Raw genomic sequence first — 27,301 nt, 5'->3', positions numbered from 1 at the left:
CTGTTTCAGATTCTTTGTCTCCCTCCTTCTCTGACCCTCCCCTGTTCATGCTCTCTCTCTCTCTGTCTCAAAAATAAATAAATGTTAAAAAAAAAAAAAAAAAGAATAGTGCTTGGGCATTAGGGTCGATCACCTGGAGGGCTTAATGAAATACAAATCGCTGATCCCCGCTGTTGCACTTTCTGATTGAAAAGGTATAGGGTGGGCCCTGAGAATGTATATTTGCAACAAGTCCCTGCTGGTTCAGGGACTACACTTGGGAGAACCACAGTCCCAGGAACTCTGTATTTTGTGAAATAAGCAGCAGTGTACTCCTACTCATCTCTTCCCACTATGGGAATCATGATTATGTAGGACAGTTGCAGATAAAAAATCAGTTTATTTAACACCCTTTACGTACCAGGCACTTTGTAGGTATTTTCGCACACTTTTACTTCCACTCCTCACAAAAGCCCTGTGGGGTAGGGACTGCCCCCATTTTACAGATGAGGGAACTGAGGCAGATGACCCAAGGTGACCCAGCTAGCAATGGCAGACTTCATTCTGATATATTCAAGGAGCCTGCTCAATAAACAAAAAGAATTTGGGAAAGCCCTGTAGAAAGGAGGTGTGTTTCAACACCTCCTATACAGGTGTGAATGTTGTTGAGCAAGACCATAAGGCAGCAAGAATCATGTATCCTGGCAAATGGTTCTCCCAGGCAAGGCATTCTGGAAGGCTTAAAAGTCCCCCACAGATCCATATTTCAATGAGCTGAGAGTCCGAGGCAAGGCTAGGGAGGAAGCAGCCAGGGGCAGCTGCCAGGATCTTAGAGAACCAAAAGACCTTGATTCTTACACAAGAAGTAGGGAATTATGGCCTTCTTTGGGGGGCAGTAACTCTTGGTGGGAAAACTGCATAAATTCACATGGGGAAAGACTCATTACAATACCCAGTGCTGGAACAGAAAAAGAGCATGGCCAAGGTAGCAGCTCCCTGGGTGCTTGCTGACGCCCCATCAGCAGGACAGTCAGCAGTGGGAAGATGTGATGTTATGAACCCTGCCAACTCCAAGCAGGAGCTGGTGAGGGACTTCCCAAATGCAAACCCCAGTGAATCTTCTAGCAGTTGGAGGAGTTGAGACTATTGGGCAAAGGAGAGGTCAGAATGTGCACCAAATGACAGAAAACAAGGCATGAGTGGCTGGGGCTAGAAGAAACAGGGTAAGAGCTGGGCTCAGGAAGATGTGAGCCTCTATCAAGGTGAAGGGTGGGACTCAGGCCTCATTCATCATCGTGGCCCTGTTCCTGAGCATAGAGCTCTGGTTGGTGAATGAGTCCCTCGGGGCCAAGAAGCAGAGCAAGCCCCATATGCTCCCTGTGGGGTCTGTCATAGTCTGAAAACCTAACTTTTGTACAGTTCCCTCCTTAGCCTTGGTGGGTTTTATTTTTCCTTACTGCTCCCAAAGGAAGCCATCTGCTTTAAAACCAAAGAAAGGTTGTTTCAGTGGTCATGGGTCTCCTTTCTGTCATCCGGTCTCTGTGGCAAAAGGAATGACAACCAGGTGTGTCTTTAATTATGGTTTTAGAGTACAAGGTCTCAAAATATGCAGTGAACTGTGGGATACACACATGGCCTTGTCCTATGAGGGACAGGTCCTCTGTCATCTGGCCTGAGGTAGATGCTGGGGCCCAAGTCCTAGCACACCAGAGCCCTTTGAGGGGTCCTGGAGAGGGTGTGGTCTTCTAGTCTGAATTTGGGGCACGGTCCAGTTGGGGTGGCTCAGATGACATGGGGGAAAACGCAAGGGTAGAGACAGAAGGCCAGGAGCTCTTGGAGCGGTGCTTGGAGGGCGACTGACAGACGGGAGGCTTGTGGTGCCCGGCTCAGCATGGGAAAATGGTTGCGGGAACCCAGTTGTCGGATGTGGCACCCGGATTCCTCCTCGCTGATTCTGCTGAGAAGGGAAAGGAAGGGGCACCTGTAGATACTCCTTTTCAGTGGACTTCAGTGTTAAGGGACTTCCCAAATGCAAACCCCGGGAAATCTTCTAGCAGTTGGAGGAGTTGAGACTATTGGGCAAAGGAGAGGTCATTCCCGCCCATTCCCGCCCATTCCTGTCCCCACTATCTGTCTGAGGCAGAAGGGAGCAGGGCCCACTGTGGAAATGCCAGCCATTTCTCCTGCTGCCCCCTCAGCATGACAGTGGGCAGGTTCCCTTACCAGGGCGAGGTGCAGAAGGCAAGAGTGGAGCTCCCGGGCTGCGTCAGGCTGGGAGCCGCCTCTCAGAGTCTCCTGGAACACAGCAGCTGCCTCTTCAAAACGCTTTGGTCCCAGAGGGATTAGAAAGAGCAAAGCTTAGGTATCAAGGGGGTAAATGAAATTAAAACTGCCCCTTTCTCAAACTCGCCTAGGCCTCTTGTACCACTAAGACTGTGACAGTGTGGTACTAGGAGCTTTCCTAGAAAATGCAGTATAGACCCAATCCCCACCCCATCCCACCCAAATTCCTCCTTTGCTTCCAATCTCAGACCCATTACCTGCAGTCCCATCAAGGCCTTGCCCAGGCGGAAGAGGCCTCGGGGCCAGCCAGGTTGCAGAGTAAGGGCCACCTGGGCATCAGCCAGGGCCCACATTGGTTGACCCAGCCGTTCATGGCAGAAAGAGCGGTTTCCAAATAACCTGATAAAGACAAAGTGGCCAAAAGTCTGGATCCTCAACACTTTGCCTTGTCCTGACCTCCGAGCACAGAGGCTAAGCCCCTACTCACCGATGATCCCGAGGGTTGAGCTTCAAGGCCTCGGTAAAAAGAAACACAGCCTTGTGGTAGAAACCATTTTGGGCCAAGCTGGTACCCAGCTCTGGGGAGGAGAGAAGGCAGGAAGGTTCAGATGGAGCTAACCCAGAGAGGGGAGGGTGAGGAGGAAAAGAAGGAGAGAGATAATCTCACTTGCCAGCTCCTGGCTCTGCTGTAAGGCAGCTGCCGGTAGTCCTGGAGATGCCTAAGGATGGGGAGCAAAGTCAAGTGGGACTCGAGAGCTCAGCCTCCCCAAATCTTTCTCCTTTGTTCAAACAATAAATATTGCAGTCAGCATCACCCAATTTATGTAATTTTTATGACAGTTCTGCAAGATGGTATCAGCCCTACCTTCCTGCAGAGGAAACTAGGGTCAGGGTGTCCGTGATGGAGCTGGACCCCCGGTCTCTTGATTCTAGAGCCAGAGAAGTCCTTCTACTGGTCACCTCACCTCTGCCTTAGGGGTCTGCCTGGGCCTTTCTTCTATTGGAGAGCTCCCTTCCTTCTGGCCCATCTTCTCTTGGGGGCCCAGACTTTTGCCTCGGGGCTCCTGGCTCAGTCCCTTGTCTCTGCGGGCACTGGGGGGCCAATCCCCAACCTTGCGCAAAGCCAGAGACACGAAAGTGCTAGATAGATCCAGTAAGTCCTGTGAGCAGAAAGGAGAGTTAGGAGGGGATGGGGATGAAGTATGTCCTGGAGTAGGTGGAGGGATAGGTGGGGGTGGGCAGAGACCAAGAAGGGAAGGAAGGGGGCTCTCACCTCTTCCTCACCACACTGTCCCTGAGCAGGGTTCCCAGGGCTAGATGGAGGGCTCCCATCTCTATCTGGGGTGGCCTTTAGCTGGAGGGAAGGCAGACAGGGATCACCCTGAGCTGCCTGCCTTTTCAGCTCCCACCCTCCTAGCACTGAGTGCTCCTCATACCTGCCTATAGACACTCACCTTGGGCTCCCCACCCTCCTGCTCCAAGCGTTCCTGTCGCCTGCGATCCTTTTGACGCTGCAATGATAATGACGATGATGCTGATGATGTATTATTTGAAAATTCTATGTTTTTTTTAATTTTTAAAATTTCCATTTTATTTTTGAGAGAGAGAGAGACAGAGCATGAGCAGGGAAGGGGCAGAGAGAGAGGGAGACACAGAATCTGAAGCAGGCTCCAGGCTCTGAGCTGTCAGCACAGAGCTGGATGCGGGGCTTGAACTCATGAACCGTGAGATCATGACCTGAGCTGAAGTCAGACGCTTAACCCACTGAGCCACCCAGGTCCCCCTGAACCTTCTATGTAAATACACACGCGCGCACACACACACACACACACACACACACACACACACACACACACACGTGTGCGTGCATGCACGCGCGCATGCACGCGCGCACGCACGCGCGCAATTTGTATCTTGAAACCAATTCTTCACGTGTACAATAGATTATATGACATGTACTGGGTTAAGAGCTTTGCATACACTCTCATCTAATCCCTACAACTCCAGGAGGTAGGTTTTGTGTCATCCTCATTTTACAAGTGAGCAAGTAGACACGAGAGTCACCAGGCAGAGGTCTCACAGTAAGAAAGAGGCAGATTCCAACCCAGCCGGTACAGTGTGACTCCAGAACCACCACATCATAGGGCTTCCATGAGACCTTCCACCTCTGGGCTCTGAGCTCCTTGGCCCCCCTCTGGCAAGAGGGTCTACTACAGACCACCTTGGGTTCTTTCCTGTTCTCACAAAGCTTCCCTCTTTCCTTCTTCCAAATCCCTCCAGGTTCCCACTCCTTCTGCCTTCCAGCCACCTTCTTCTTGAGTCGTTTCTTCTCTGCTTTCTGTTTCAGGCGCTCCTCCTCAGCCACCAGCTCCTCAGCCAGGTGGTTGGCTTCCTGGAGAAGGAAAGGCAGGTGACGGGAAAAGAGAAAGAGAACAAGAAAACCAAAGGGAGGCCAGTAGTATGGAAGGACCTTGAAAGGTCCAGATTAGGGGAAAATACATATATGGGAATATGGCAGTTGGAGGAGCCCTGGGGGAGGTGAAGCCCCTTGTTGACCGTCTCACCTCTTCAGTCAGCAGGAGCTTCTGGGGCATGGCCACCTCAAGTAGGCTGTCTGAGCCACCGGAGGCAGATGCAGAGGCAGAGGGGCTATGAGGGCAGGGCTCACAGGGCTCAAACCCTTGGGGAGGATACAGGAAGGACTTTCGGAGACCACAGTAGGTGCCCAGTCCCTCGGCCCCTTTGTCTCTGTCACTCTGTCCAGGTGCTTTAGCCTCATCACAGAAATGGTCCGGGAGATAATCTGTCAGGAGGGATAAGGAAAAGGGAAAGAAAAAGGAACATGAGAGAGAGGAGTATCTGAGGGCCAGCCCTCCCCAGGGTACCAGCCTCGATCCCTGGGCCCGGCCCCTGCACGCCCCACCATGGTGCCACAGCTGCAGCCGCCCGCTGCTCCCATCCACATGGATCCGGTGCAGGCCCTGGGGATCACTCTCCACAAGCCGTCGAAGAAAATCCACTATGTCCTGGGAGGGGGAGGGGAGGGAGGCTGGTATTGGGGGGAGCTCTAGGAGAGAACGAGGGACTTGGCTGGGTTGACCCCTCCACCGTGGCCACCACAAACCAGCCACCCAGCCTGGAGAACCTTATTGGCTGACCTCTCCCCACTCAGCACCTTAAGACACACTGCTCTGGTTTTCCTGGTATCACTACTCTCCTGCTTCCCAAGGGTTCTGTGAGGCCTTTCAGTCCAGCCTTCTCCATCATACAAGATCTCCTCCCCTTGACCTGCCACCACATCAGCCACACTGAGGCCCCAGAAACGGAACCCTCCTACCTGCTCTTCCAGCCATGTCCCTTGTCAAATCCCTGAATATGAGCAACCCCATATAACCTACTCGGGAGCTACCGCATGCCTGAATGAGAGCAGCAGTTCCTGGCTGGCCTCTCCCCTGCACTTCATTTGCTTCCCCTCAAACCAAGCTCTCAGCAGTTACTTCCCTACTCAGCAACTAACTTCCAGTAATTCCCCACTGTCAAGGCCATAGGCAGGACTGAGTCTAGCTCCTCAGCCTGAGATTCGGAGCCTTCTGCAACACTCCCTGGCTGACCTTCCCAATCTTCTCTGTAATTCTCCACTGCTTGGCTGCTTTCATCCCTCTGCTATCAGATCCCTTCCAGGATCTTCCTCCCAGCTGTCCCCTGATCCTGGCTGTGAGCTTCTCATCACATCTTGTCTCACCTTCAAGGCCCAGTTCAAATTCCATCTGCCCTCAAAGCCTTCCCAGACCTCTTCATCTCCAATAATCTCTGCCTTCACTCAACGAAGCTATACTCACATGCTCTGTGTTATACAATTTAGAACCTTATTATTCACAGCTTTTTATTGCTCTCTCAATTGGCAAGAAGCATGGAACTGGAAAGAACACTGTCGTGAAATGAAACTGCTTGCATTTTAGTTCTGGCTCTGCACTGCCCGGTTGTTTGATTGTGAACAAGTCATATAACCTCTCTGAACCTTGGCTTCATCATTCACAAGATGAGAGAAGACTCTTCAAGACCTGGTCCGTTATGTTCTGGGGTTCTTATGAGAATCATTTCCCCAGTTACTGTCAGCTTTAGGGGAGAACAGGAGTCATCTTGTTCCTGTGTGGCCTAATCAGGCCTAAACAGAGCACACCCCTGACTAGGTGGTGGCCCACTGACTGAGAAACTTAGAAGTTACATGAAACTCCAATGTGCTAAACTAATGCATAGGAAGGACTTCAGATCACTGAGGTATAGTCAACTTTCTAAGCAGTTTTAGAGCCAGGGTTTCCATCAGAAGATTGTCCTGACTTCACAGCATCTTCATTTATGCTGCTGTGCACTTTTAGCAACACTTATTTTATTTTCAAACTCAATTGCCTGGTGGGTTTGTTTCAACTTCTAACTGGCCCACTCTAGCCATCTTTAAAAACAAAAAAGGATTACCTTGATCTTCTATTTCTCCCCAAAGCACAGTCTATGCTACTCTCTTAATTCACATTGCTGAACACAATCTAGCAACTCAGTCCTCCATGAATCATCTCCTACCTTCTTGTCCTACCTCATCCTACAGTGGCCAGTGGTCTCCTCTGAAGTTCCTACAACACACCAAGTGTGCTCTCATCTCAGGCTTTTGTACTTGTTACTTCCTCTCCCTGGAATGCTCTTTCCCCAGTGAATGGCTCACCCCTTCAGATCTCTTCTTAAACCTTTTCCAGGAGGCCTTCTCTGACCACTTCCTTTAAAAAGAGAAGCTCTCAACTCCACTCAGCACCCCCTGTCCTTCTTGCTTTATTTTTCTTTGCACTTTTCATATTTGGCATACTATATTGTTTATTTGTTGATTGGTTGCCTCCACTAGATGCTTCTAATTCATTGAAAAAAAGGAATTTTGTCTGTTTGGTTTACTGCTGTCTTTCCAGTGCCTACAACAGTGTCTGGTATATAGCTGGTGTTCAATATGTGTGCTGAATGAGCAAAAGCAGAGAGACTGGTGAGGAGACTATTCTAACAGAGATGCAGTCAGAAGCTGGGTCTGAAGAACCTTTGTGACCCAGTGAGTTTGGACTTCGTCTTGTCAGTGATGGGAGTGGAGTGCTCAAGTGAAACAGCACTGGGGAAGATGAGTCTAGGGGTGGAATGTTTAGTTAGCAGGCCATAGGCCATAGAGAATGAGTTCTTGAACTAAGGCCATGGCAGTGGGAGCAGGAATGGAAACGATGCGCTTGAGTCAAGAGACTTCCAAAGTGGATTTTAGTGATTTCATGTGTGAGGTAAAGGAAAGGGAGGATTATGTACAATGATTCTCAGATTTATGCTTTAAGCAACTGGATGTCAGTTCGTGTTGCTAACCAAAATTAAGATTAGAGGAAAAGGAACCAATTTGCAAAGATGATGAGTTAACTTCTAGACTTGTTGAGTTTGAGGTTTTGGAGAGCCCCAGGAAGCAAATGGAGACACAGATTCTCAGGGCTCCTAAATCTGATCCTGTCCTTCCCTCAATAACCCTATCACCTACTTGAGGACACCCAAGCCCCTGTGCCAGACAAAGCCTTTCAAGCCTCTCTCTTCCTTCTTTCCCACTGCATTTCTTACGGTTCCAACCAAACCACTCAAGTCCCACTTCGGTGAAGTCCTCTAAACTTTTCCTTGCCTCGGCGTCTTTGCTCACACTCCTCCCTCCGTTCGTAATATCTTATCCTAAGGAACTACCACCCACTTCCCAAATCCTCAACTCAGAAACCGTTGTCAACTCAATCCCGCCCACGTCCAGCACTTATCTAGGCAGCGTGGTTCCCGGGGCCCCACGCCCTCCATTTGCCACGCGCTCCTCCAGGCTCCACGGAGCCCTCAGAGCCCAGGGCATCGCCCGGCATAGGCGGGGCTCAGCACAGCTGGTTGGAAAGAGGCGTGACCAAGATAAACCGGACGAGGAAGAGCTAGGAGTCCCTTTTACCTCTGCGCCGTAGTCTTCAGGACCGAATTCCTTGCAGAGTTTGGGGACAGCAGCGACCTCCAGCGGACAGCCAGACCGCAGAGGACAGTCTATGGTAAAGGAAAGCAACGGCGCGTCACGGTGTTCAGGTTGGATGGGCCGGAGCCCTACGCCCACCGCGTGAAGCCCAAGCAAGACCCTACTGAAAACAAACCCAAGTGGGGCTGCCCTACCCTCCTGGACCCTCTCCTGTCTTGTCACACCTGCTTACCTAGCTTTATCCGCCCCACAGTCTTCGGAATCGGCGCCATCTCTCAACAACAGTAACCTGAAAGTGAAAGATGATCTGGTACTTGATACCCGCCGAAGGGCGGAGTAGGACAGAGTAAACTGCCATCTTTGTTACGGGCAGAAGTCTCTGATTACGGAGCGCGAGAGAGTCCAAGACGGTCCCGGCGGCTCCCGGGCGAGAAATGACGGCTCCTGGGACAGGGCGGAGTCCCGGCGGCAGCGGGCGTTGGGCTGTGAGGGGAAGTGGGACTCGTTAGGTTCGTTCCGGACTCGGCGTCCCATGGCCCAGGGGTCTCGCTCCGGTGGCTTTCTGCCTCCGCTCGCCACCGTGCCGCCGTTTTGGTCACAACCAGAAGGCGCTGTGGAAGAGCAGTGGGAGACAAGGCAGGCGGGCGCTCTCGGCGGGGACTTTCGTGGCTGGCCGCGGCTGCCGGTTGCCGGGAGCAATCCCTGCCTGAACCCACGGCCCGGCGGAGCTCGGGGAGCGCAGCCGTGGTGGGCTGCGCCGGCGCCAGCAGACGCAGGAGAGCACCGCGAGGCGGGCGCTGCAGACTGGTGGCAGGAGCCGGCAGCCGGCCGCCCCATTCCTCCCGCGCTGCAGCGTCTCCGGGCCGTGTTGCTGCGGCTGCATCGTGAGCGGGAGCAGCTCCTTCAAGCCCGGGACTGCGCCTGCCACCTACAGACGGCCGTGCGCCTCCTGAGGATCCTGAGTCCCAGCGCGACGGCCCTTGGCCCCGGCCCCTTGCCTCAGCTGTGCCGCGACCTGCTGCTGCTGCCTTCCCGTGGGGCTGTCCTGCGAAGCGGCCTACGGGAGACTCCGGAGCCGCTACTCCTGGCGCGTCCCGTTGGACTGGCCGCTCAGCGCCTGGATGCTGCCATCGAGATGCAGCTTCGGGCTCTGGGTCGGGAGCCTGCCAGCCCGGGCTTGTCGTCCCAACTTGCTGACGTGCTCTTGGCACTTCCCGCCTACCACCAGCTGATGGGAAAAGCCTTGAGCCAAATTCCGGGGGCAGCGCGCCCTTTCCCACCCCTACGTGTGCTCCACCTCCTGACGGGGGAGCGGGGTTGCCAGGTGGCTGGTCAGCTAGATGAGGCGCTCAGGGGGTCGGGCTTGCGGGACCACCTCCGAAGTCGGTGCCAGGAGGAGCGGGAGCTGCTGCCCGGGCTGCTGGGGCTGCTGGGGGGTGTGAGTGATTCAGCCAGCAGTGGACTGGGGCTTGGAGGGGCTGGAGCCCTGTGGAGCCAGTACTGGACCCTGCTGTGGGCAGCTTGTGCTCAGAGTCTGGACCTAAGTCTAGGACCCTGGAGGGACCACAGGGCAGCCGCACAACAACTGAGTCAGGCACTGGGTCAGGGTGAGTGATGGGCCTGGGTGGGCATTTAGGAAGACTGGGGTCTCTTTCTTCTCCCTAGCCTCCTCACTCCCCTGCCAACCAGACTGCAAAAGCAGGCCCTTTAGAATGAACACCCCCACCCCACCCCTCCTCCCCACCAGTCAGGCAATAGTATCTGGGCTTTCAAGGCAAAGTCTCATCTTCCACTCAAGTCTTGAGGCTTGGTGGAAGCCTCCCCTCTTCCCCCATCACTGAGTGGGCAGTGTTCTGGAAAAGGGAAGCCTTCTTTTCAGGCTCCAAGTCATTTCTCCCACTAGCATCCCTGCCTCAGGAGTGTGAGAAGGAGCTGGCTTCTTTGTGTCGCAACCTATTTCATCAGTCCCTTATCTGGAATTGGGACCAAGGTGAGAAGGAAGGGGCATTGGGAGTGACACAACCCCAGATTGCCCCTTCCTTATCAGACCATACCCCTCATCCTCAGGCTTCTGCCAGGCCTTGGGATCTGCTGGTGAAGATCAGAGCAGCCGTCCCTCATCCTCTCATACCACTGAACTTTTGCAACAGCTTTTCCCTCCTCTCTTGGATGCCCTTCAACAACCCAGGTCAGGGCTGCTCCTCTGTCAGCCTCCAGGTGAGACAAAGTACTGGGGATGGAGGAACAGAACAGTTGAAGGTATCCTCTTTATTCTTTCACTCTGTTCTGAAGCCTGCCTCCTCCCAGAGGGGTTCTATGACCCCTCAGATGTTCCATCCTCCTCTCCCCAGATCCTGCACCCCTTGCTTTAGGGCTCTGTACCCTGCAGACCACCTTGCTCTGGTTTTTGGGTAGAACTCAGCAGCATCTGGCAGCATGGGCCCCAGATTCTTTCCTGCTTCTGATCCAGAAGGACTTACCTGTGAGTAGCTGGGGAGTGGGCAGGAGAGGAGCCTGGGCTGGGCTGAAATCTCACTTCCCATTTCTGCCAAAGCCTCTATTGCATGAGGCGGCAGCTCTGTCTAGACTGGCCTCAGAAGAAAGTTTGTCCCTGGAGGTGGAGCAGCAGCTGGGCCTGGAGATCCAGAAGCTAACTGCACAGATCCAGGTGAGAAGAGCAGGGGCGCTGGCAGTGGCAGTTTAAGAGTCTGTTCTATGCCCAGCTTTGGGGTTAGGATGATGGTGGTGGTGATGGTGGTGGGACATCCCAGGGACTTGGAATCTCTAGAGTCTCTGCTGAATTTATCTTTTCTTACTCTGTTCATTTTTTGTTCTCTCTTTCTTTACCTTGTTACTATGGAAAACTTCAAACATATACAAAAATAGAGAGAAGCGTTTAATGGACCCCCATATTCCTACCACTGAGGCTTTAACAGCTATCAACTCCTGGTCAATTCTGTTTCATCTGTATGTCAGGCTCTCATAACAGCCACTAATGATTACTGCCTAGATCCATTATTTCATTAAAGGGTGCAAAGTGGTGATATCCCAAGTCTATCATTTCTTCTTCATTTATTAGTTGAATTATTCCTATAAAGTGAAATTTGCCTTCATTAATTATTTGGTTACTCTGAAGTACATTTGATAGAGAAAAAGCCAGATAAATGATTGAACCTATCCTTCTATTTACTAGCTTTGATATGATGTTTCTCTTTTCTAAATATATAACTTATATTTTTTTTATTAAAGTAATACATGTCCATAGTTTAAAAAGTGAAACAGAATAGTGGTGCCTGTTGGTGGCTAAGTTGGTTGGAGCATCTGACTCTTGACTTCGGATCAGGTCATGATCTCAAGAGCGTGGAGCCTGCTTGAGATTCTCTCTCTCCCTTTGCTCCTCTCCCCACCTTGCGTGTGCACGCGCTCTCTCTCTCAAAATTAAAAGAAGTAAAAATTTAAAAAGGTGAAATAGAATATTATTTTAGAAGGGCTTTAATGAAAAAACAATAGCACTTTAACTACCCCCACCCCACCTCTGATTCCTGTTCCACAGTGGTGACCTTCATCTACTCTTGTTTGTCTTCTAGTAGTTTATTTTCTTCTAAACTTATGAATAAAATTATTATACTTCTTTTTAATTTTTCCCCATTTTGCACAGTATCTGTTCCTACTATGGAGGATGTTTCTCCGTCTTTTTGTTTTCTCTCCCTGCCCAAGTTTCTCCTCTGCTCTGAATTATTCTGCCCTGAATAGGGGCGTGGCTACAGAGTTCAGGCTTTGTCCCTCTGCTCCTCTTCTCTCTGCATTCCTTTTATTTATTTATTTTTTAAATGTTTATTTACTCTTGGGAGAGAAAGTGCGACAGAGCATGAGCAGGGGAGGAGCAGAGAGAGAGGGAGACACAGAATCTGAAGCAAGCTCCAGGCTCTGAGCTGTCAGCACAAAGCCCAGTATGGGGCTGGAACTCATGAGCTCTGAGATCATGACTTGAGCTGAAATCAGATGCTTAATTGCCCCTCTCTCTGCCTTCCTGTTTGCCCACAGTGCCTTGGTGCTGTGCTTCACTCCCCCCTGCCTCAACGGTTTAGCCCTACTCTACCATCTACATCTGCCTGTTCCACCTCAGTTTATTGCTGCCTCCTTCAACTCAACATACCCCAGAGCAGGCTCCTCATGAGGAAGTTGGGACAGTGATAGCCATGGGAACTAGCATGTAATTACATGTGATTACAGAAGCTCCATACAGGGTCTATGTCTCGAGCTGGTGGCTAGACAGCCTCAGAGGAGCGGCAGGGGTTACTGGAGGAGGGGGTGGGCAGTACATAGTTCCTTGGGGAAGTAGTGGGGAGGTGGCCTGACCAAAGCAGAAGCTCCCTTTGTGTGTGCATGTGTGTGCATGTGTGTGCATGTGCGTGTATGCATGCATTCAGGCATATACACACTTGTCCAGAGATGGATGGGGGACTGTGGAAGAGAAAGCAGGTTGGCATCAAATTGTGGAGGGCATTGGACACCAGCCCACAAAATTTGGGCTTTGTCTCATGAATGATGGAGAGCCATGGGAAGAGCAGGAGGGGAACACTGGAGACGGTGATAGAGTCTGATCCAGCTATACTGGTCAGGTTGGGAGATGAGGAGACATAAAAAAAAGGGTCCAGCTCTTGGTGGTGGTGAGAACAGGGACAGTGTGCTTACTGTGTGAACTAACCATTGTGCAAAGGACTCTGCATGCCTTGTTCGTGTGCCTGGTGATTGCACTGTTGGGTGTCTGCTCTGGGCATTCCACTGCATATGGCACTGGGATGGAAAAGAAGAATCAGACATTGTGAGTTTTCTCCCCACCCAGACTGTAATGTCCCAGACAGAAAGACTATTTCATAGTGTGACCTTGTGTTTCCTCGGAGTGTTGGGTACAGAGAGATTCCTAACAAATGGCAGTTGACAATAGGGTAGTTTCCTTGGTATAAATAAGGAGTAAGGGGTTTTGGTTTTCAGGAGAAGAGAGCAAGAATTTGGATTTAGGGGGGCGCCTGGGCGGCTTAGTCAGTTAAACATCAGATTCTGTGTCTCCCTGCTTCGGATTCTGTGTCTCCCTCTCTGTCTGCCCCTTCCCCACTCGCACTCTGTCTCTCTCTCTCAAAAATAAATAAACATTAAAAAAAATTGGATTTAGGATAGGCTATTGTCAGGATATATACCAGAAGCCACATGGGCTCCACTTCCCCCAATCCAGCCCCCAGGTCCCTTCCTCTCTTCAGGCTTATAAGCATCCAGTTACCTTTTCTTTACAGAGCTGTCACCACATACCCCATTTCTTGGGGTTCCTCTCCAACGGGCTGTAGGGACCTCTCTTTTTTTTTTTTTTTTTTTTAGTTTATTTTCTTTGAGAGAGAGAGAGAGCAAGCAGAGCAGGGGCAGAGAGAGGGAGAGAGAAAATCCCAAGAGAAAATCCCATGCTGTCAGCATGGAGCCTGACTCAGGGCTCAAACTCAAGAACAGTGAGATCATGACCTGAGCTGAAACCAAGAGTCGGATGCTTAACTGACTGAGCTGCCCAGGTGCCCCAAGAACCCCCCCTCCCTTTTTTTCTTTTTTTCTCCTTTTTTTTTTTTTTCTGCCCTCTCCCATTACAAAAACATAACCTATCAAAACACAGAAACCAAACCAGCCCATGGGCCTTTTTTGCTTTATGGGTTACAGAAGTAATGGAAGTAGGTGTAAAAAATATTCAGTTTAAGGACATTCCAAAAGGTCCTGAATCTCAGAAAGTTACAGTGCTTGCTCCTGGTCTGCATATAGTTCCTGCCTTCCTTTCATAGATGGTGGAAGATCATACAATTCCCCCTTTCTTTCTTCAGCCTCTGTAGATCCTGTCTGTAGATCCGCAGACCCCTCTCTCTAGCATTTGCTTTTAAACATTGGTAGTGGTGAGGGTATCTCCCCCTTTTTTCCTATTAATGTTCCTATAGAGTAAAATTAACCTGGAGGACTTCCAGACTCTGAACCAAGCTGAGAAGAGCAGGGTAATCCTATGGCAATTGTCTATCATCTTTTTCTGGGCCCAGGCCTTTAGGAAAACCCAATAAAGCTAGGACATCTTTCCTCAGAATTGCCCAAGCCCATAGAATTATGAATACAATTCTGTTCTGGGGCTTTATGAAAGCCAGGTTAAAAACCTGAGATTCAAAAAAGCATCATAATTTGGCAGTTCTCCAACAGAGAAGCCCCTTTTACTTTCTCCATATCTACACAGCTCCTGCCTGAAGAGTCACTAAGTCTCTTTTTTCAAGAATGTCATAAACAAGCCACACAGGGCTTCGAACTCTACATGCCACGGGGCCGATACTGGCGGCATCGTCTGTCTCCTGGTAACTCCTCTTCCCAGCATCCCCTTCCAGGGTTCCCAGGGGTAACAGTGTCCTGACTCCTCCAGATCCTGGCTCCACCCTTGTCCTTGCCTCCCATGTCCCCACAAATCCTAACCATCTTCCCCTAAACGTTCCCTTAGGAGCTCAACAGATCTCCATAGCCTCATATGCTGTCCTTTCTCTTCTCTCATTCCAGAACTGCCCAGCATTCCCAGTGAGTATGCTGGGTTGGTGGTTCGCACTGTACTGGAGCCTGTGCTGCAAGGATTGCAGGGATTGCCGCCCCAAGCCCAGGCCCCTGCCCTTGGCCAAGCACTGACAGCCATCCTGGGTGCCTGGCTTGACCACATCCTCAGACACGGGATCCGGTTCAGGTGGGGAGAAAAGGAGGCAGTGGCAGAGGGCTGGATGGAACTGGAAAAAGCGAGGGGGTATAGGTGGGGCGGAGCAGTTAGAGAGGCAGCAGAGGCAGGTGGCCACATTGTACCTTGGCCTTCAGCCTGCAGGGGGCGCTGCAGCTCAGACAAGACTTTGGAGTGGTCCGGGAGTTGCTGGAGGAGGAGCATTGGGGCCTGTCTCCAGAACTTCGACAGTCTCTGCTCACACTCAACATCTTCCAGAGGCTGGATGGGGCCCTGCTGTGTCTATTCCAGCAGCCCCTGCCCAAGCCTGAAGTCCACAGGAGGCCTCCCTGTTGCTGTGAGTCACTGTTCTCCAACTCCAGGCTCTCCTTGACCTGCCCTTGCTACTTTATGTGCTCCATCCCCCATCCACATCACTGACCTCATATAGTTGTCAAGAGTGGTGGTACCCCTCCTCCTGCCCACTGCCTGTCTTCCATTCCTGCCTTACTAGGTATATGCAATGAGGTCCAGACCATGGAATTGCCCAGCAGCAGCCTCAACAGCTTGGAGAACTTGGAGCCCCCTCTTCGGCCTGGAGCACCCCCAGCCCAGACAGCTCAGCTGCTAAGCACACTATGGGGAGGGGGGCCTAGCCCAGAGGCTTACCTGGTGGGAAATCAGCAGGCCTGGCTTGCCCTGAGGCAGCACCAGCGCCCCCGTTGGCACTTGCCTTTTCTTTCATGCCTGGGGACCAGTCCCGAATCCTAAGGAACCTGGGATGCCGAGGCAAAAATTCAGAGCTCCCCATCTCTGGCTGGAAAAGCTCAGCCATTTAGAAGTGCATGTTAAAGAAGCCTACATTGGGAGCCTGAAAGAAAGGATATCTGAGAACCACAAGCTACAAAGAACCTGAACTTAGAAGCTAAGAATCCAAGATCACCCCAGTGCCTGGAGTCCAGAGTAAAGGGCCAAACCACCACAGCCTGGAACCTGGAGGTCAGCATCCTTGGGAGGCTCAGGCCTAGTTCCCCAACAGTGAAGACATCTCAGGGCTGGGCCCTAGAAGAAGGGCTATGGAGTTGGGTCCCTGGGGAAAGGGAAAGAGAAAAAGTTATAGAAAGCAGAAAGCCTAGATGCCACTTCCTCTTAAGTCCCAGGAGCCAGGCTAAACACACAATTCATCAGGAACCACAGAGGTGGAATAGGCATTTCTACATTTGGATCAGTCCCAAGGGTTGTTACTATTCAAAAAAAAATTTTTTTTTAATGTTTATTCAGTTTTGAGAAACAGAGAGCAAGCAGGGGTGGGGCAGAAAGAGAGGGAGACACAGAATCGGAAGCAGGCTCCAGGCTCCGAGCTGTCAGCACGGGGCCTGACGTGGGACTCGAACTCACGAACTGTGAGATCATGACCCGAGCCAAAGTCAGACGTGCTGACCCACCCAGGGCCCCTTCTATTTTAAGTCACTGAATATTAGGCTAAAGGTCCTTCACGTTTAAACTTTGTTTACTCAGAGTTCAATGTGTTTGATCTTCAGTTACTTGAGGAGGCTTTACCTCCCTGGTAGCTGTATAATCCCTGCCATGGCAGTGTCCTCACCGAAGGGACCAGCGCTTGACATGGTGTTAACCTAGATCTGGCACAGCAACATACGGAAAGGGAAAGACCGCAAAAGACGGACTAATTATCGCAGCCAAGTGCAAGGCTTTTGCATTATTTATTGTTTTCGCCGTGGTACAAGAGGACTATTAATGATAGGTATTTACTGACCGCTTACTTTGGGGCCCTCCATACCCTGTATCGAAACCACCTCCCCGCTGGCCTTCCTCCTCTCGGGGTGGGGAGCCCAGGGCCCCAAGCACCCGGAACGCTAGCTCGGCTACTGGAGAATCAGAGACCCGCACCCTGAAGAAGCCGGGGGCAGGGAGGGGAGAGCGACGGTAACGGACACTTCCGCCCGCACGAGGCCTTCCGGTGCGGAGGTCACCATGGCGGCGTCCTTGGCTCGGCTCGGGCTCCGGTCTGTGAAGCAGGTTCGGGTTCAATTCTGCCCCTTCGAGAAGAATGTGGAGTCGACGAGGTACTAGGAAGTGGGGACGGGAAGGGGCGCGCCTTCCTCCCGCTGGGGGTCTAGGGGGTCTAGCCCTCTCGGCCGGACCCTCAAGCTGTTTTCCCACCGCAGGACCTTCCTCCAGGCGGTCAGCAGCGAGAAGGTCCGTTCCACCAATCTCAACTGCTCTGTGATTGTGGACGTGAGGCACGACGGCTCCGAGCCCTGCGTGGACGTGCTGTTCGGTGGGCTGGGGTGGGGAGGCGGGCGGAAGGGGCGCCAGGCAGCCCGCGCGTCCTCAGTCCGGGGCTCGCCACCCTCGCCGTGCCTGACTCGTTTGTTTCTTCCCCAGGAGACGGGCATCGCCTGATTATGCGCGGTACCCACCTCACCGCCCAGGAAATGCTCACAGCCTTCGCCTCCCACATCCAGACTAGGGCTGCGGCGGGGAGCGGGGACAAGCCAGGCGCTGGTACCGGGCGCTGACAGTGCAGAAGAGATCAACAAGCAGATTTTAGCTTGGGATTGTTAGGACACTTACCTAAGAGTTTGAGAGACTTCGTCACTCGAATCACCATCTGGAGGGCCATGGAGCGCCAAAAAGAAAAAAAGAGCGAGCCCTGTGACTACTGATCCAACCAACGTTTCTGAAACGAGACATGATTGGAGAGGGATCTGCACAAACTTGAATTTATTTCATTTTCTTACCATCACTCCCTGCTTTTTGAATATGGCTTTTCCCACCACTCACTCAAGGTACCTCTTGCTCTTATTAGCCAAATCCAGTGCTGTTTTTCTCGGTCCTCATAGTTCCATCTCAGTAGCATCTGCCACTTTTAATTCACTCCCTTGTGGAAGTTCTCTTCCTCATGGGTTTTTTTTCTTTTAACCATAAAGTTGTACTCTCATCCTTCATTTTCTTCTGTATGTCTGAGCATTTCATCCTGTCATAACTTGAACTCTGGGGTTAAATCCTACATTTCTGTTTGGCTCTAATCTCAACGACTGTGCTATGGTCAGGTTACCTACTACCGATTTCCTCCAAGCCCCACCAAACTCTGTGTCCAAAATAGAATTGATAATCTTACATATACATATACTTGCCTCTCCCCCTGACTTCTCCATTCCTTCATCTGCTTCATCTTCTCAGCCACCTGGGCTGGAAACCACAGCATTATCTCTGCTTCTGCCCTCTCTTTTTCCCTGCATATCCAGTTAGTAAATTCAAAATATTCTTTTTTAAACAAAAGCTTCTGAAATGTTTTCTCCATTCCCATTCACTTTCCTGTATCATTGTATTCTCCCACCCAATCTCCTTTTTTTCTGACCGTTTTTGCTGCTGCTTACTTTTATCTTTCAAAGCACATCACTGTTTATATGTCTCACTACTTGTTTCACACTGTGCCCAATGCGTTTTTCATACTAGGTTACCAACTCATTAGTATGGATCATGAAATCGATTTAGAGGGTTAAATCAGCCTTTCAAAAACAAAGTAAAATAGAATAAAAAGTATCAGAGTGCATTGCATGGAGAATGGGAAGTACTCTTAAGAAATTTAAGTTTTCAGCATAATCATGAATATATATATAAAACATGAAGTATGTTTATGTGTGCATATCTGCAGGTACTTGGTTGCAGAATAGAGTTGTTTCTTATCACGGGTTGTAGGAAAAGATGGTTGATGGCTACTGGTTTAGAGAACTTCAGAATCCTTAGACAATCAAGGATCTCTAGACACTGGCTGCTGTGTACTTTGCCAAATACATTTTCCATGACTTTGCTATAGCATTACTACACTGCTTCTCTGCTTGAAAGGGTGCTATCTTCAAGGGCTGTTTTTTTCCCCTCCCCCTTTAAAAAAGAAACTACCAAAAAACAAACCAAAAACCTACCAGGAGGCAGTATGGTGTAGTAAAGAGCCAGAATTCCTAAGGTTGAAATCTTAGCTTTGCCCCTAAGTAGTTCTGTGACTGTGGAAAAATTACTTAGTCTCTCAGTTCCTGTTTCCTCATTAGTAAAATTGGGGTAGTAGTACCTATCTTCTAGGACTGTTGAGAGGATTAAATGAGTTGCTATTGTAAGTGCCTAAAACATTACCCGGAGCATATGTGTTATCTAAGAGGCCTTATGCTATAGCCAAAAGGATACTGACAGCCTAGATTTGAGTTCCCCAGCTCAGTGGCTAGCTGGCTCTTCTGTCTGCCGAGACTTTACCTCTCTCCTCATCTGTAAAAATGGGCATGGTTCAGACATTGTTGTAAACATAGATTGAATGCTGGCACTGTGAATTTGAGGTTGGGGCTGTTTTTTCTGTGTCCCCAGCACTTTGCATAGTGCCTGATACATAGTGTGCAATTAACATTTATCGAGTTTACAAATATTTACCATCTACCGTGTGCGATTAGTACTGTAACTGTGATTAGTACTGGGATACAAAGATGAATAATGAAACCCAGGTATGTAATAAGTGCTACAGTAGACATGTGAATTAGATGCAATGGTAGCAAGGAAGAGAAAGACATGAGTGACCATTAGGTTTGGTCAGAAGGTGATTGTTGAAAGAGCAAAAAGTCTACCAGTGGAGGGTAGTGCCAGATACCATATTATAGCAAAATTGAAAGCGGATATATGTAGCATAAAGTACTAGCTTTATATAATGAGTTTGGATGGGAGGTGTGATAGTAGCTAGAGTAGCATAATGATGTCGAGTAGGGTGTTTTAAAGGATGATAGGGACTTGTACTTTGTGAAAATACCTTTTAAAAAGTTTTTTTAGAGAGAGAGAGAGTGTGAGCAGGGGAGGGTCAGAGAGAGACAGAGACATAGAACCGGAAGCAGGCTCCAAGCTCTGAGCTGTCAGCACAGAGCATGATGCAGGGCTCAAACCCAGGAACCCTGAGATCAGACCTGAGCAGATGTCAGGAGCTTAACTGACCGAGCTACCCAGGTGCCCCTATGAAAACACCTTTTATGCTAAGGTGCAAATGTTGCCTCCTTCCTACAGCCTTTCCTGACCTGAATATAAGCTATCCTTCTCCTAAGCTGCTTCACTTCCTGGTTTGTAGAAAAGCGGGGGAAATGCATTCTCGAAGTGCATGCACCACCATTCTGGTCCTATTAGGGTTCATCTAGATAAGGAATCCTGGACTGAGTGGATATCTGATTTGTCTAAAGTTACAGGTTGCTTGAAGACTGCTGGAACAGGGCCCCTGGATGCCTCAGTTGGATAAGTGTCCCACTTCAGCTCTGGTCATGATCTCACAGTTCCAGAGTTCAAGCCCCACATCCAGCTCTGTGCTGACAGCTCAGAGCCTGGCACCTGCTTCTAATTCTGTGTCTCCCTCTCTCTCTGCCCCTTTGTCTCTCATGCTCTCGCTCTCTCTCTCTCTCTCTTTCTCTCTCAAAAGTAAACAAACATTAAAAAAAAAAAAAGATTTCACGCTTCCTTTTGGGTCCACTCCAGCACACTCCACTTAAGTTGGAAAGAAGGCATGAGCGTGGGCAAAACGATCCAGTCTGTTTTAGATACACTTCGGCTCTATGCTAGCCACTCCCTGGCTCTGTGGCCGGGGCCAAGTTACTTGAATTTTCTAGGCCAGTTTTCACCCACCTGCCTGGGGCGGGTTAGGGGGCGGTTAAATGTCAACCACTCGGGATGGCGTCTCAGGTTGTTAATATATAGTCATTTGAAAAACAAAACAAAAAAAGCCAACGTGAGATTACTTGTATCTACTAGCCTGTAAAATCCGCAAGGACGCCAAAGAAACGTTAACCCAGGGTACAGCTAGCCCTAAACCACGCGGGTGAAGGCGATTCCGGACTTTGAGACTTAATCTGACGTGGCGGGGCGGGACTTCCGGCGGGAGACGGAAACGGAGCGAGAGGCGCGGACCGGCAGGCGCGGGTGACAGGTCTGTGGTCTCCGGGCGCAGCGCGGAAGCCGGGAAAGCAAGGCAGGACCTGGGCTCCATTGCCGGCTCTCCGAGCACTGCGACGCCGACGTCCGTGCCAGGATGGCTCGGGGCGAGCGGCGGCGCCGTGGAACCCCGGCAGAAGGAGCGCGGATAGCTGAAAGGGTGGTTCGGGGCGGCCCCGCACGACGGGGCGGCGCGGCCCGTGGCGCTGTCGGGAGAGCGGCTCTGGGCGTTGTGGTCCTGTCTCTGGCCCTGGGCCTGTCAGGATTCTGGCTGCTGGCGTGGCACCGTGTGCGGCGGGCGGTCACACTGCACTCCGCGCCCTCGGCACTGCCTCCCGACTCTTCCAGCCCCGCCGTGGCCCCGGACCTCTTCTGGGGCACCTACCGCCCTCACGTCTACTTTGGCATGAAGACTCGCAGTCCGAAGCCGCTCCTCACCGGTAACTGGGCCTCGGGGCGGGAGGGCAGGCAGGCGGACTCTTAATCTGGGCGCCCCAGCTTCACGCCAGAACAACAGTGGGGAGGGATGGTTCAGAAGAGTTATGAGGATGAATGATCGTGAAGTTCTCGGAGACCCAGAGGGACAGGTCCCCTGCTCTCTCTTTGACTTACGTGGCCATTCTACCCCCAGGACTGATGTGGGCGCAGCAAGGCGCCACCGCAGGGACCCCTAAGCTCAGGCACACGTGTGAGCAGGGGGACGGCGTGGGTCCCTATGGCTGGGAGTTCCACGACGGTCTCTCCTTCGGGCGGCAACACATCCAGGATGGGGCCCTAAGACTCACGACTGAGTTCGTCAAGAGGCCTGGGGGTCAGCACGGAGGGGACTGGAGCTGGAGAGTGACTGTAGAGCCTCAGGTCAGGGCCTCAGGACACCCTTCCCCCAGCCCAGACTCCCTCCACCCTTTCTTTGCTGCCAGCAAACTCAGTATGTTGTGAAGGTTAACAGCAGGGGCTCTGAATCTGGCTGGCTGCCTTAAACACTTGCCTGTATAGACCATCTCTATTTACTATCCATAATCTGTGGTTTCTGTGTCTGCAAAATGGAGATACAAATAGCACTTTACTCATAGGATTGTAGGAATAAAAGAAAATGATGTGTAGAGTTCTTAGCATAGTACACAACACAAAAACACTGTTTCCCAGAGAACCCTGTGCAAATCTCTATACCTCATCTCACTAGGTACTTACGCTCATTGACCCTCAACGCTGCAGATATATGTTTACCATGTTGCTCCTGCATGGCGTCCCTTTGAGTAAGGCTGGATTTTCAGGAGAGACTACTAACCTAATGCTATGTTTTTCTGCCCTCCTTGGTCACACAGGCCTCGGATACCTCTGCCCTGCCTTTGGTGTCCCTGTTCTTCTATGTGGTGACAGATGGCAAGGAAGTCCTAGTACCAGAGGTTGGGGCCAAAGGGCAGTTGAAGTTCATCAGTGGACACTCCAGTGAACTTGGTGACTTCCGCTTTACACTTATGCCACCAACCCATCCAGGGGATACTGCCCCCAAGTATAGCAGGTAACGGGGAAGAGAGTGTGGGGTGATGGTAGGGATGGTACGGACGCTGACTTAGCCTGATATCTGTCTCCCCCACTCTACCTTCTTTCCACCAGTTAGTTGCCTTCTCACCAGGCTCCAAGTCCCCTGCATTGCCAAGACCCTCCCATCTTGACTCTCCTGATCACCTCTTACTTCTCTATAATCCCCACCATTTTCTCCTGAGTAATATTTCCAATTTATCTTCTTCCCTTCAAGCTACAATGTCTTCTGGTCCTCCAACCCAGGACTTCCCTTGCTAACAGAGATGGTGAAGAGTCGCCTAAGAAGCTGGTTTCAGCATCGGCCCCCAGGGGCTTCCCCTGAACGCTACCTCGGCTTGCCAGGATCTCTGAAGTGGGAGGAGAGAGGCCCAAGTGGGCAAGGACAGGGACAAGGGCAATTCTTGATACAACAGGTGACACTGAAAGTCCCCTTTTCTGTGGAGTTGGTGTTTGAATCGGGCAGTGCCCGGGCAGGAGAAAGACAAGCCCTGGCACAGTTGGCAGGCAGCCTGCTCACCCAGGCCCTGGAGAGCCATGCTGAAGCCTTTAGAGAGCGCTTTGAGAAGACCTTTCAGCTGAAGAAGAAGGGGCTGAGCTCTGAGGAGCAGGTTTTGGGTCAGGCTGCCCTCAGTGGCCTCCTTGGTGGAATTGGCTACTTCTATGGACAGGGTCTGGTGTTGGCAGACATGGGGGTTGAGGGGTCTGAGCAGAAGGTGGACCCAGCTCTCTTTCCACCTGTCCCTCTTTTCACAGCAGTGCCCTCCCGATCATTCTTCCCACGAGGCTTCCTCTGGGATGAGGGCTTTCACCAGCTGGTGGTACAGCGGTGGGATCCCCGCCTTACCCGGGAAGCCCTAGGCCACTGGTTGGGGCTGCTCAATGCTGATGGCTGGATTGGACGAGAGCAGGTACTGGGAGATGAGGCCCGAGCCCGGGTGCCCCCAGAATTCCTGGTGCAACGGGCAGCCCATGCCAACCCCCCAACCCTGCTTTTGCCTGTAGCCCACATGCTAGAGGGTGGTGACCCTGCTGACTTTGCCTTCCTCCGCAGGGCCTTCCCCCGTCTGCATGCCTGGTTCTCCTGGCTCTACAAGAGCCAGGCAGGGCCAGTGCCACTATCTTACCGCTGGCGGGGCCGGGACCCCGCTTTGCCAACGCTGTTGAACCCTAAGACACTGCCTTCAGGGCTGGATGACTATCCCCGAGCTTCACACCCCTCAGCCAGTGAGCGGCACCTTGACCTGCGGTGCTGGGTGGCACTGGGTGCCCGTGTGCTGGTGCGGCTGGCAGAACAGCTGGGAGAGGCTGAGGCGGCTGCAGAGCTGGGCCCACTGGCTGCCTCACTGGAGGCAGAGGAGAGCCTGGATGAGCTGCACTGGGCCCCAGAGCTAGGAGTCTTTGCAGACTTTGGAAACCACACAAAAGCAGTGCAGCTGAAGCCTCGGCCCCCCCAGGGGCTGGTGCGGGTAGTGGGGCGGCCCCACCCTCGCTTACAGTATGTGGATGCCTTGGGCTACGTCAGTCTTTTTCCCATGCTGCTGCGGCTGCTGGACCCCAACTCATCCCGCCTCGGGCCCCTGCTGGATGTTCTAGCTGACAGCCGCCATCTCTGGAGCCCCTTTGGTTTGCGCTCCCTCGCAGCCTCCAGCCCCTTTTATGGCCAGCGCAATTCAGAGCATGATCCTCCCTACTGGCGGGGTGCTGTGTGGCTCAATGTTAACTACCTAGCCTTAGGGGCTCTCTACCACTATGGTCATCTGGAGGGTCCCCACCGGGCCCGGGCTGCCAAGCTCCACAGTGAGCTCCGTGCCAATGTGGTAGGCAATGTGTGGCGGCAGTACCAGGCCACAGGTTTCCTTTGGGAGCAGTATAGTGACCGAGATGGGAGGGGTATGGGCTGCCGCCCTTTCCAAGGCTGGACCAGCCTTGTCCTACTGGCCATGGCTGAAGACTACTGAAGGGGAAGGGTGAGAGGGGAGCCAGGTCCCCACTCTGGACTAAAGGGACCAGGTCCCTAGCTTCTGCCCCCAGCCCTCAGATACTAGCGCTTCAAACTTTCCTCAGCTCATCTCAGGTGTCTCCTTACTGTCATCCCACATAGCCCCGGGGTGAATGTGAATTCAGAGTCTATTTTTCTAAATAAATTGGAAAACCATGCCAAACTCCATTGCTTTTGCCAATTTTGCCTCACCAAGAAGTCTTAGCTCAGTCCAGACCTTAGAGCTGCCTGCTTTTCTTCAGAGGAGGTTGGGAAACGTGGCTATTACCTGTCCCCTCAAATCCAGTCAGGTCAAGTGCGATGCAGAAGTTCAGCACCAGTCCACCCAAATTCACAAGCAGCTGGTTCACATCTCTTTAATGAGATCAAAGGCTTCTGTGTATGTTTTAGGGGGTAGAGCTAGCACAGTCCCCCAAACACAGCCACTCTCCTCAGGATTCCACCCCTTTCAGGCAGATTCGAGGAGGCAGGGAAAGGCCAAGGAGAACTCAGAGGAGTTGGGGCCAGGGCTGTTTCTGGTGGGCAAGTAATCCACCCACCCTCCCCAAACTGATTATGGGATGTCCCCTTCACTGGAAGCTAGCCCCACAGGAGAGACCTGGGGCACAGGATCAAGGGGCAGCACACAAGGGTCCTCCAAATCTGGTGGAGTGGCACTAGCCCTAGCTTCCTTGATTGGCTCGCCCTCACTGGAGTCAGGACAAGGGCAGAGCTCAATACCTGAGTCACCAGTCAGGCGGCGATAACGGCAGGATGGGGGCGTAGGGGCGGGGCTCACCCCTGCCCCAGGCTCATCCTCTTGATGAGGGGGGGCACTCTGGTGGGAGGAAACACCTTCCACATTTGTTCCCTCGCAGTGGGTAGGGCAGCTAGAAGCAGAGGAGCAGCAGGTACGTTCACTGGAAGCAGTCAAGGGGCAGCCTGAGGCTGCAGTGTAAGGAGGCGGTGGTGTGCCAGGGCGGTGAACCACATCCTCGTAGGCAGGGGGTTTGAAGGCGCTGAGAAGGCCTGCAGGAAAGAATGGTATGGTCGGTGGGGCAACCAGCAGTGGGGGTAGTAGTAGTATCTTTGCTATTAGGTAAAGTGTGCTTTGAAATGTCTGAAAAGGGAATGTGGGGACGATTCAGGGTTCTGGGTTGGGAGGGGCCACTGGTAGTGAGCCCAGAGCCTCAAGCCACTCACGAAGGTCAAGCAGTGAACCGGAAGGGACAGGGCCAGCCCCATGGCATGCCCCATGGTAGGCCAACAAGTTGATCTCACGCTGCCGCTGCTGTTGCTGCAGCCGGAGTTTAGCTCGTCGATGACGGAAGGCGCAACAGCAGCTAAAGAGGATGAGGACAGTCCAGAGCAGCCAGAACCCTGCAAGGGTGAGGGAGGGTCTTAGATACCTCCCACGCAGAGAAAGGTCCATGAAGACTGGAATTTTGAGGCCCAAGGGCAGGTGGGCAGAAGGACCCGAGAATAGCCCCCTTGGAGACTCACACCAGAGCTCATAGTAGTAGGTGCAGCAGCCTGTCTCCCCGCAGCAGTGACCACTCTCACAGAGGTAGGGCTGGTTGTTCACTCCTGGGCACAGCTCTCGAAGCTGGGAGCAAGGAGGCACTTAGAACCAAGGGAGATTCCAGCCCCAGGCACTGTCCACCCCCACCCCGCTGCATGCACAGACACAGTCCCACCCTGTGAACCAAGCTGAGCTCAGAGACCTATGGGGAGGGGAAGAGTGATGGAGGGAGGAGTGTTCAAATGTCAGAAGGGCTGTCGACGTGAAGGCCCATGAAGGCATTTGGAATAGCAAGTATCTATCTAGAGAACTAAATGCACAGTGTGGACATACAAAGAGGCAGATTTCAGTTCTGCATATAGGAGACCTCTCACACTCAGGCTGGCTCCCCAGGGTGTTTTCTGTTAACAGAGTGGGCAGAAGCCAGAGGGCAGTCTGAGCCATCTCAAAGTCTCAGACAATAGGTAAGGGGTTTAAGGTAATTTCCAATGTTAAGATGCTTTCATTATCCTCCCGGGGCCTGCCTCCCCACCCCCAAGCTGGGTCTTTCCACCCTTGGGTCTCAGGCTTCCTAGGGTATAGGAAGGGCCATATGAGACCCAGAGCAATGCTCCCAACCAGATGGGACTGCTGTGGATGATAAACGATGGCATCCAGGGCGTGAGTCTGGGTTCCAGCTCTTCTCCAAATTGCTCCCTCAAGAGAAGACGCTGCCCGACTCTGTTGTGACAACAGGCACACAGAAAAACATCACAAATAACTGTTGCAAGACAGAGAGAGCTTCCCTGGGCCTCACTATGTCTCTGGTCACTGGAGAGCCACTGCAAGCTTCCACTGCAGCCATGGGATGGGGTCTAAGAAGCTGCAGGCAAAGTCAACTGCATCTACGTTACAAAGTTTAGACAAAGAGTAGAAGGGACATGTTTAGGAACTTCACAGTACCTTTGGCTACGTGAGTTCCTCCCCAACCCCGCAAAAGGAAGGGACAAGGAAAGGGAAAAGAGAAATAAATGGCTGTCGTGATAGGCTTTTGGAACAGTTGGGATACCTGCTGTTGCGGCACCCGAAGTGCCCCCCAGGCTTCCTCGCTGCCGTTCCCGCTGCTGGCCTGAGCCATGCCTCCACCTACAGCCCCATGTAGACCACAGCCTCCTCTATTGCCAGGCGCCCCGCCCCTGCCACCTCTGCCATGGTCCCTGCCCGGCCCATCTTCTCTGCCGCCACCATCACTCCGCGGCCGGAGCTTCCATCCGGGGAGAGCGCTGCCAACTAGGACCCAGATTGCTCGGTCCTACCAATCAGCAACGCCCGCCG

At 52.0% G+C, this 27,301-nt stretch overlaps 5 protein-coding genes across 14 annotated transcripts; 3 read left to right on the top strand and 2 right to left on the bottom strand.

Moving 5' to 3' along the window:
* Positions 1-359: 359 nt before the first annotated feature.
* Positions 360-8,653, bottom strand: TTC31 (tetratricopeptide repeat domain 31). 4 transcript variants are annotated; one of them, XM_030310920.2, is made up of 13 exons: positions 8,496-8,653; positions 8,246-8,334; positions 5,186-5,288; positions 4,827-5,065; positions 4,571-4,654; positions 3,717-3,773; positions 3,536-3,616; positions 3,228-3,422; positions 2,930-2,981; positions 2,750-2,840; positions 2,520-2,661; positions 2,203-2,304; positions 360-1,936 (listed from the first exon to the last, which is right to left on the bottom strand). In XM_030310920.2, exons 1-13 carry the CDS (start codon positions 8,533-8,535, stop codon positions 1,643-1,645), a joined length of 1,569 nt encoding a protein of 522 aa, XP_030166780.1. In that variant the 5' UTR covers positions 8,536-8,653; the 3' UTR covers positions 360-1,642. The 4 variants fall into 4 exon arrangements, with proteins under 4 accessions (XP_030166780.1, XP_032448562.1, XP_030166778.1 ...); XM_032592671.1 differs by having other exon boundaries at positions 360-1,933; XM_030310918.2 differs by having other exon boundaries at positions 4,827-5,288.
* A 77-nt stretch (positions 8,654-8,730) lies between these two features.
* On the top strand, positions 8,731-16,636 carry CCDC142 (coiled-coil domain containing 142). 5 transcript variants are annotated; one of them, XR_003967821.2, is made up of 9 exons: positions 8,731-9,870; positions 10,167-10,253; positions 10,331-10,522; positions 10,615-10,931; positions 14,517-14,631; positions 14,828-15,005; positions 15,131-15,330; positions 15,487-15,971; positions 16,567-16,636. XR_003967821.2 is itself a non-coding variant. In XM_030310903.2 (9 exons), the coding sequence occupies exons 1-9, from the start codon at positions 8,796-8,798 to the stop codon at positions 15,741-15,743; spliced, it is 2,307 nt and encodes a 768-aa protein (XP_030166763.1). In that variant the 5' UTR covers positions 8,731-8,795; the 3' UTR covers positions 15,744-16,275. The 5 variants fall into 5 exon arrangements, 4 of the variants coding, with proteins under 4 accessions (XP_030166763.1, XP_030166761.1, XP_030166760.1 ...); XM_030310903.2 differs by lacking the exon at positions 16,567-16,636 and having other exon boundaries at positions 10,331-10,480; positions 10,615-10,745; positions 10,818-10,931; positions 15,487-16,275; XM_030310901.2 differs by lacking the exon at positions 16,567-16,636 and having other exon boundaries at positions 10,615-10,745; positions 10,818-10,931; positions 15,487-16,275.
* On the top strand, positions 16,332-18,815 carry MRPL53 (mitochondrial ribosomal protein L53). Its single transcript, XM_030310932.1, has 3 exons — positions 16,332-17,056; positions 17,159-17,271; positions 17,379-18,815. The coding sequence occupies exons 1-3, from the start codon at positions 16,965-16,967 to the stop codon at positions 17,510-17,512; spliced, it is 339 nt and encodes a 112-aa protein (XP_030166792.1). The 5' UTR covers positions 16,332-16,964; the 3' UTR covers positions 17,513-18,815.
* Positions 18,816-20,417: 1,602 nt separating this feature from the next.
* MOGS (mannosyl-oligosaccharide glucosidase) lies at positions 20,418-24,654 on the top strand. Its single transcript, XM_030310898.1, has 4 exons — positions 20,418-21,382; positions 21,574-21,800; positions 22,268-22,464; positions 22,702-24,654. The coding sequence occupies exons 1-4, from the start codon at positions 21,040-21,042 to the stop codon at positions 24,443-24,445; spliced, it is 2,511 nt and encodes an 836-aa protein (XP_030166758.1). The 5' UTR covers positions 20,418-21,039; the 3' UTR covers positions 24,446-24,654.
* A 174-nt stretch (positions 24,655-24,828) lies between these two features.
* On the bottom strand, positions 24,829-27,260 carry WBP1 (WW domain binding protein 1). 3 transcript variants are annotated; one of them, XM_030310930.1, is made up of 5 exons: positions 27,036-27,236; positions 26,606-26,707; positions 25,969-26,071; positions 25,669-25,845; positions 24,829-25,494 (listed from the first exon to the last, which is right to left on the bottom strand). In XM_030310930.1, the coding sequence occupies exons 1-5, from the start codon at positions 27,102-27,104 to the stop codon at positions 25,040-25,042; spliced, it is 906 nt and encodes a 301-aa protein (XP_030166790.1). In that variant the 5' UTR covers positions 27,105-27,236; the 3' UTR covers positions 24,829-25,039. The 3 variants fall into 3 exon arrangements, with proteins under 3 accessions (XP_030166790.1, XP_030166789.1, XP_030166791.1); XM_030310929.1 differs by lacking the exon at positions 26,606-26,707 and adding an exon at positions 26,784-26,871 and having other exon boundaries at positions 27,036-27,127; XM_030310931.2 differs by lacking the exon at positions 26,606-26,707 and having other exon boundaries at positions 27,036-27,260.
* Between the last annotated feature and the right edge of the window lie 41 nt (positions 27,261-27,301).

The sequence above is a fragment of the Lynx canadensis genome, chromosome A3 (genome assembly GCF_007474595.2).
Source record: "Lynx canadensis isolate LIC74 chromosome A3, mLynCan4.pri.v2, whole genome shotgun sequence".
In the NCBI taxonomy this organism is placed as follows: domain Eukaryota; kingdom Metazoa; phylum Chordata; class Mammalia; order Carnivora; family Felidae; genus Lynx; species Lynx canadensis.
This window is presented reverse-complemented; position numbering and strand designations above follow the sequence as displayed.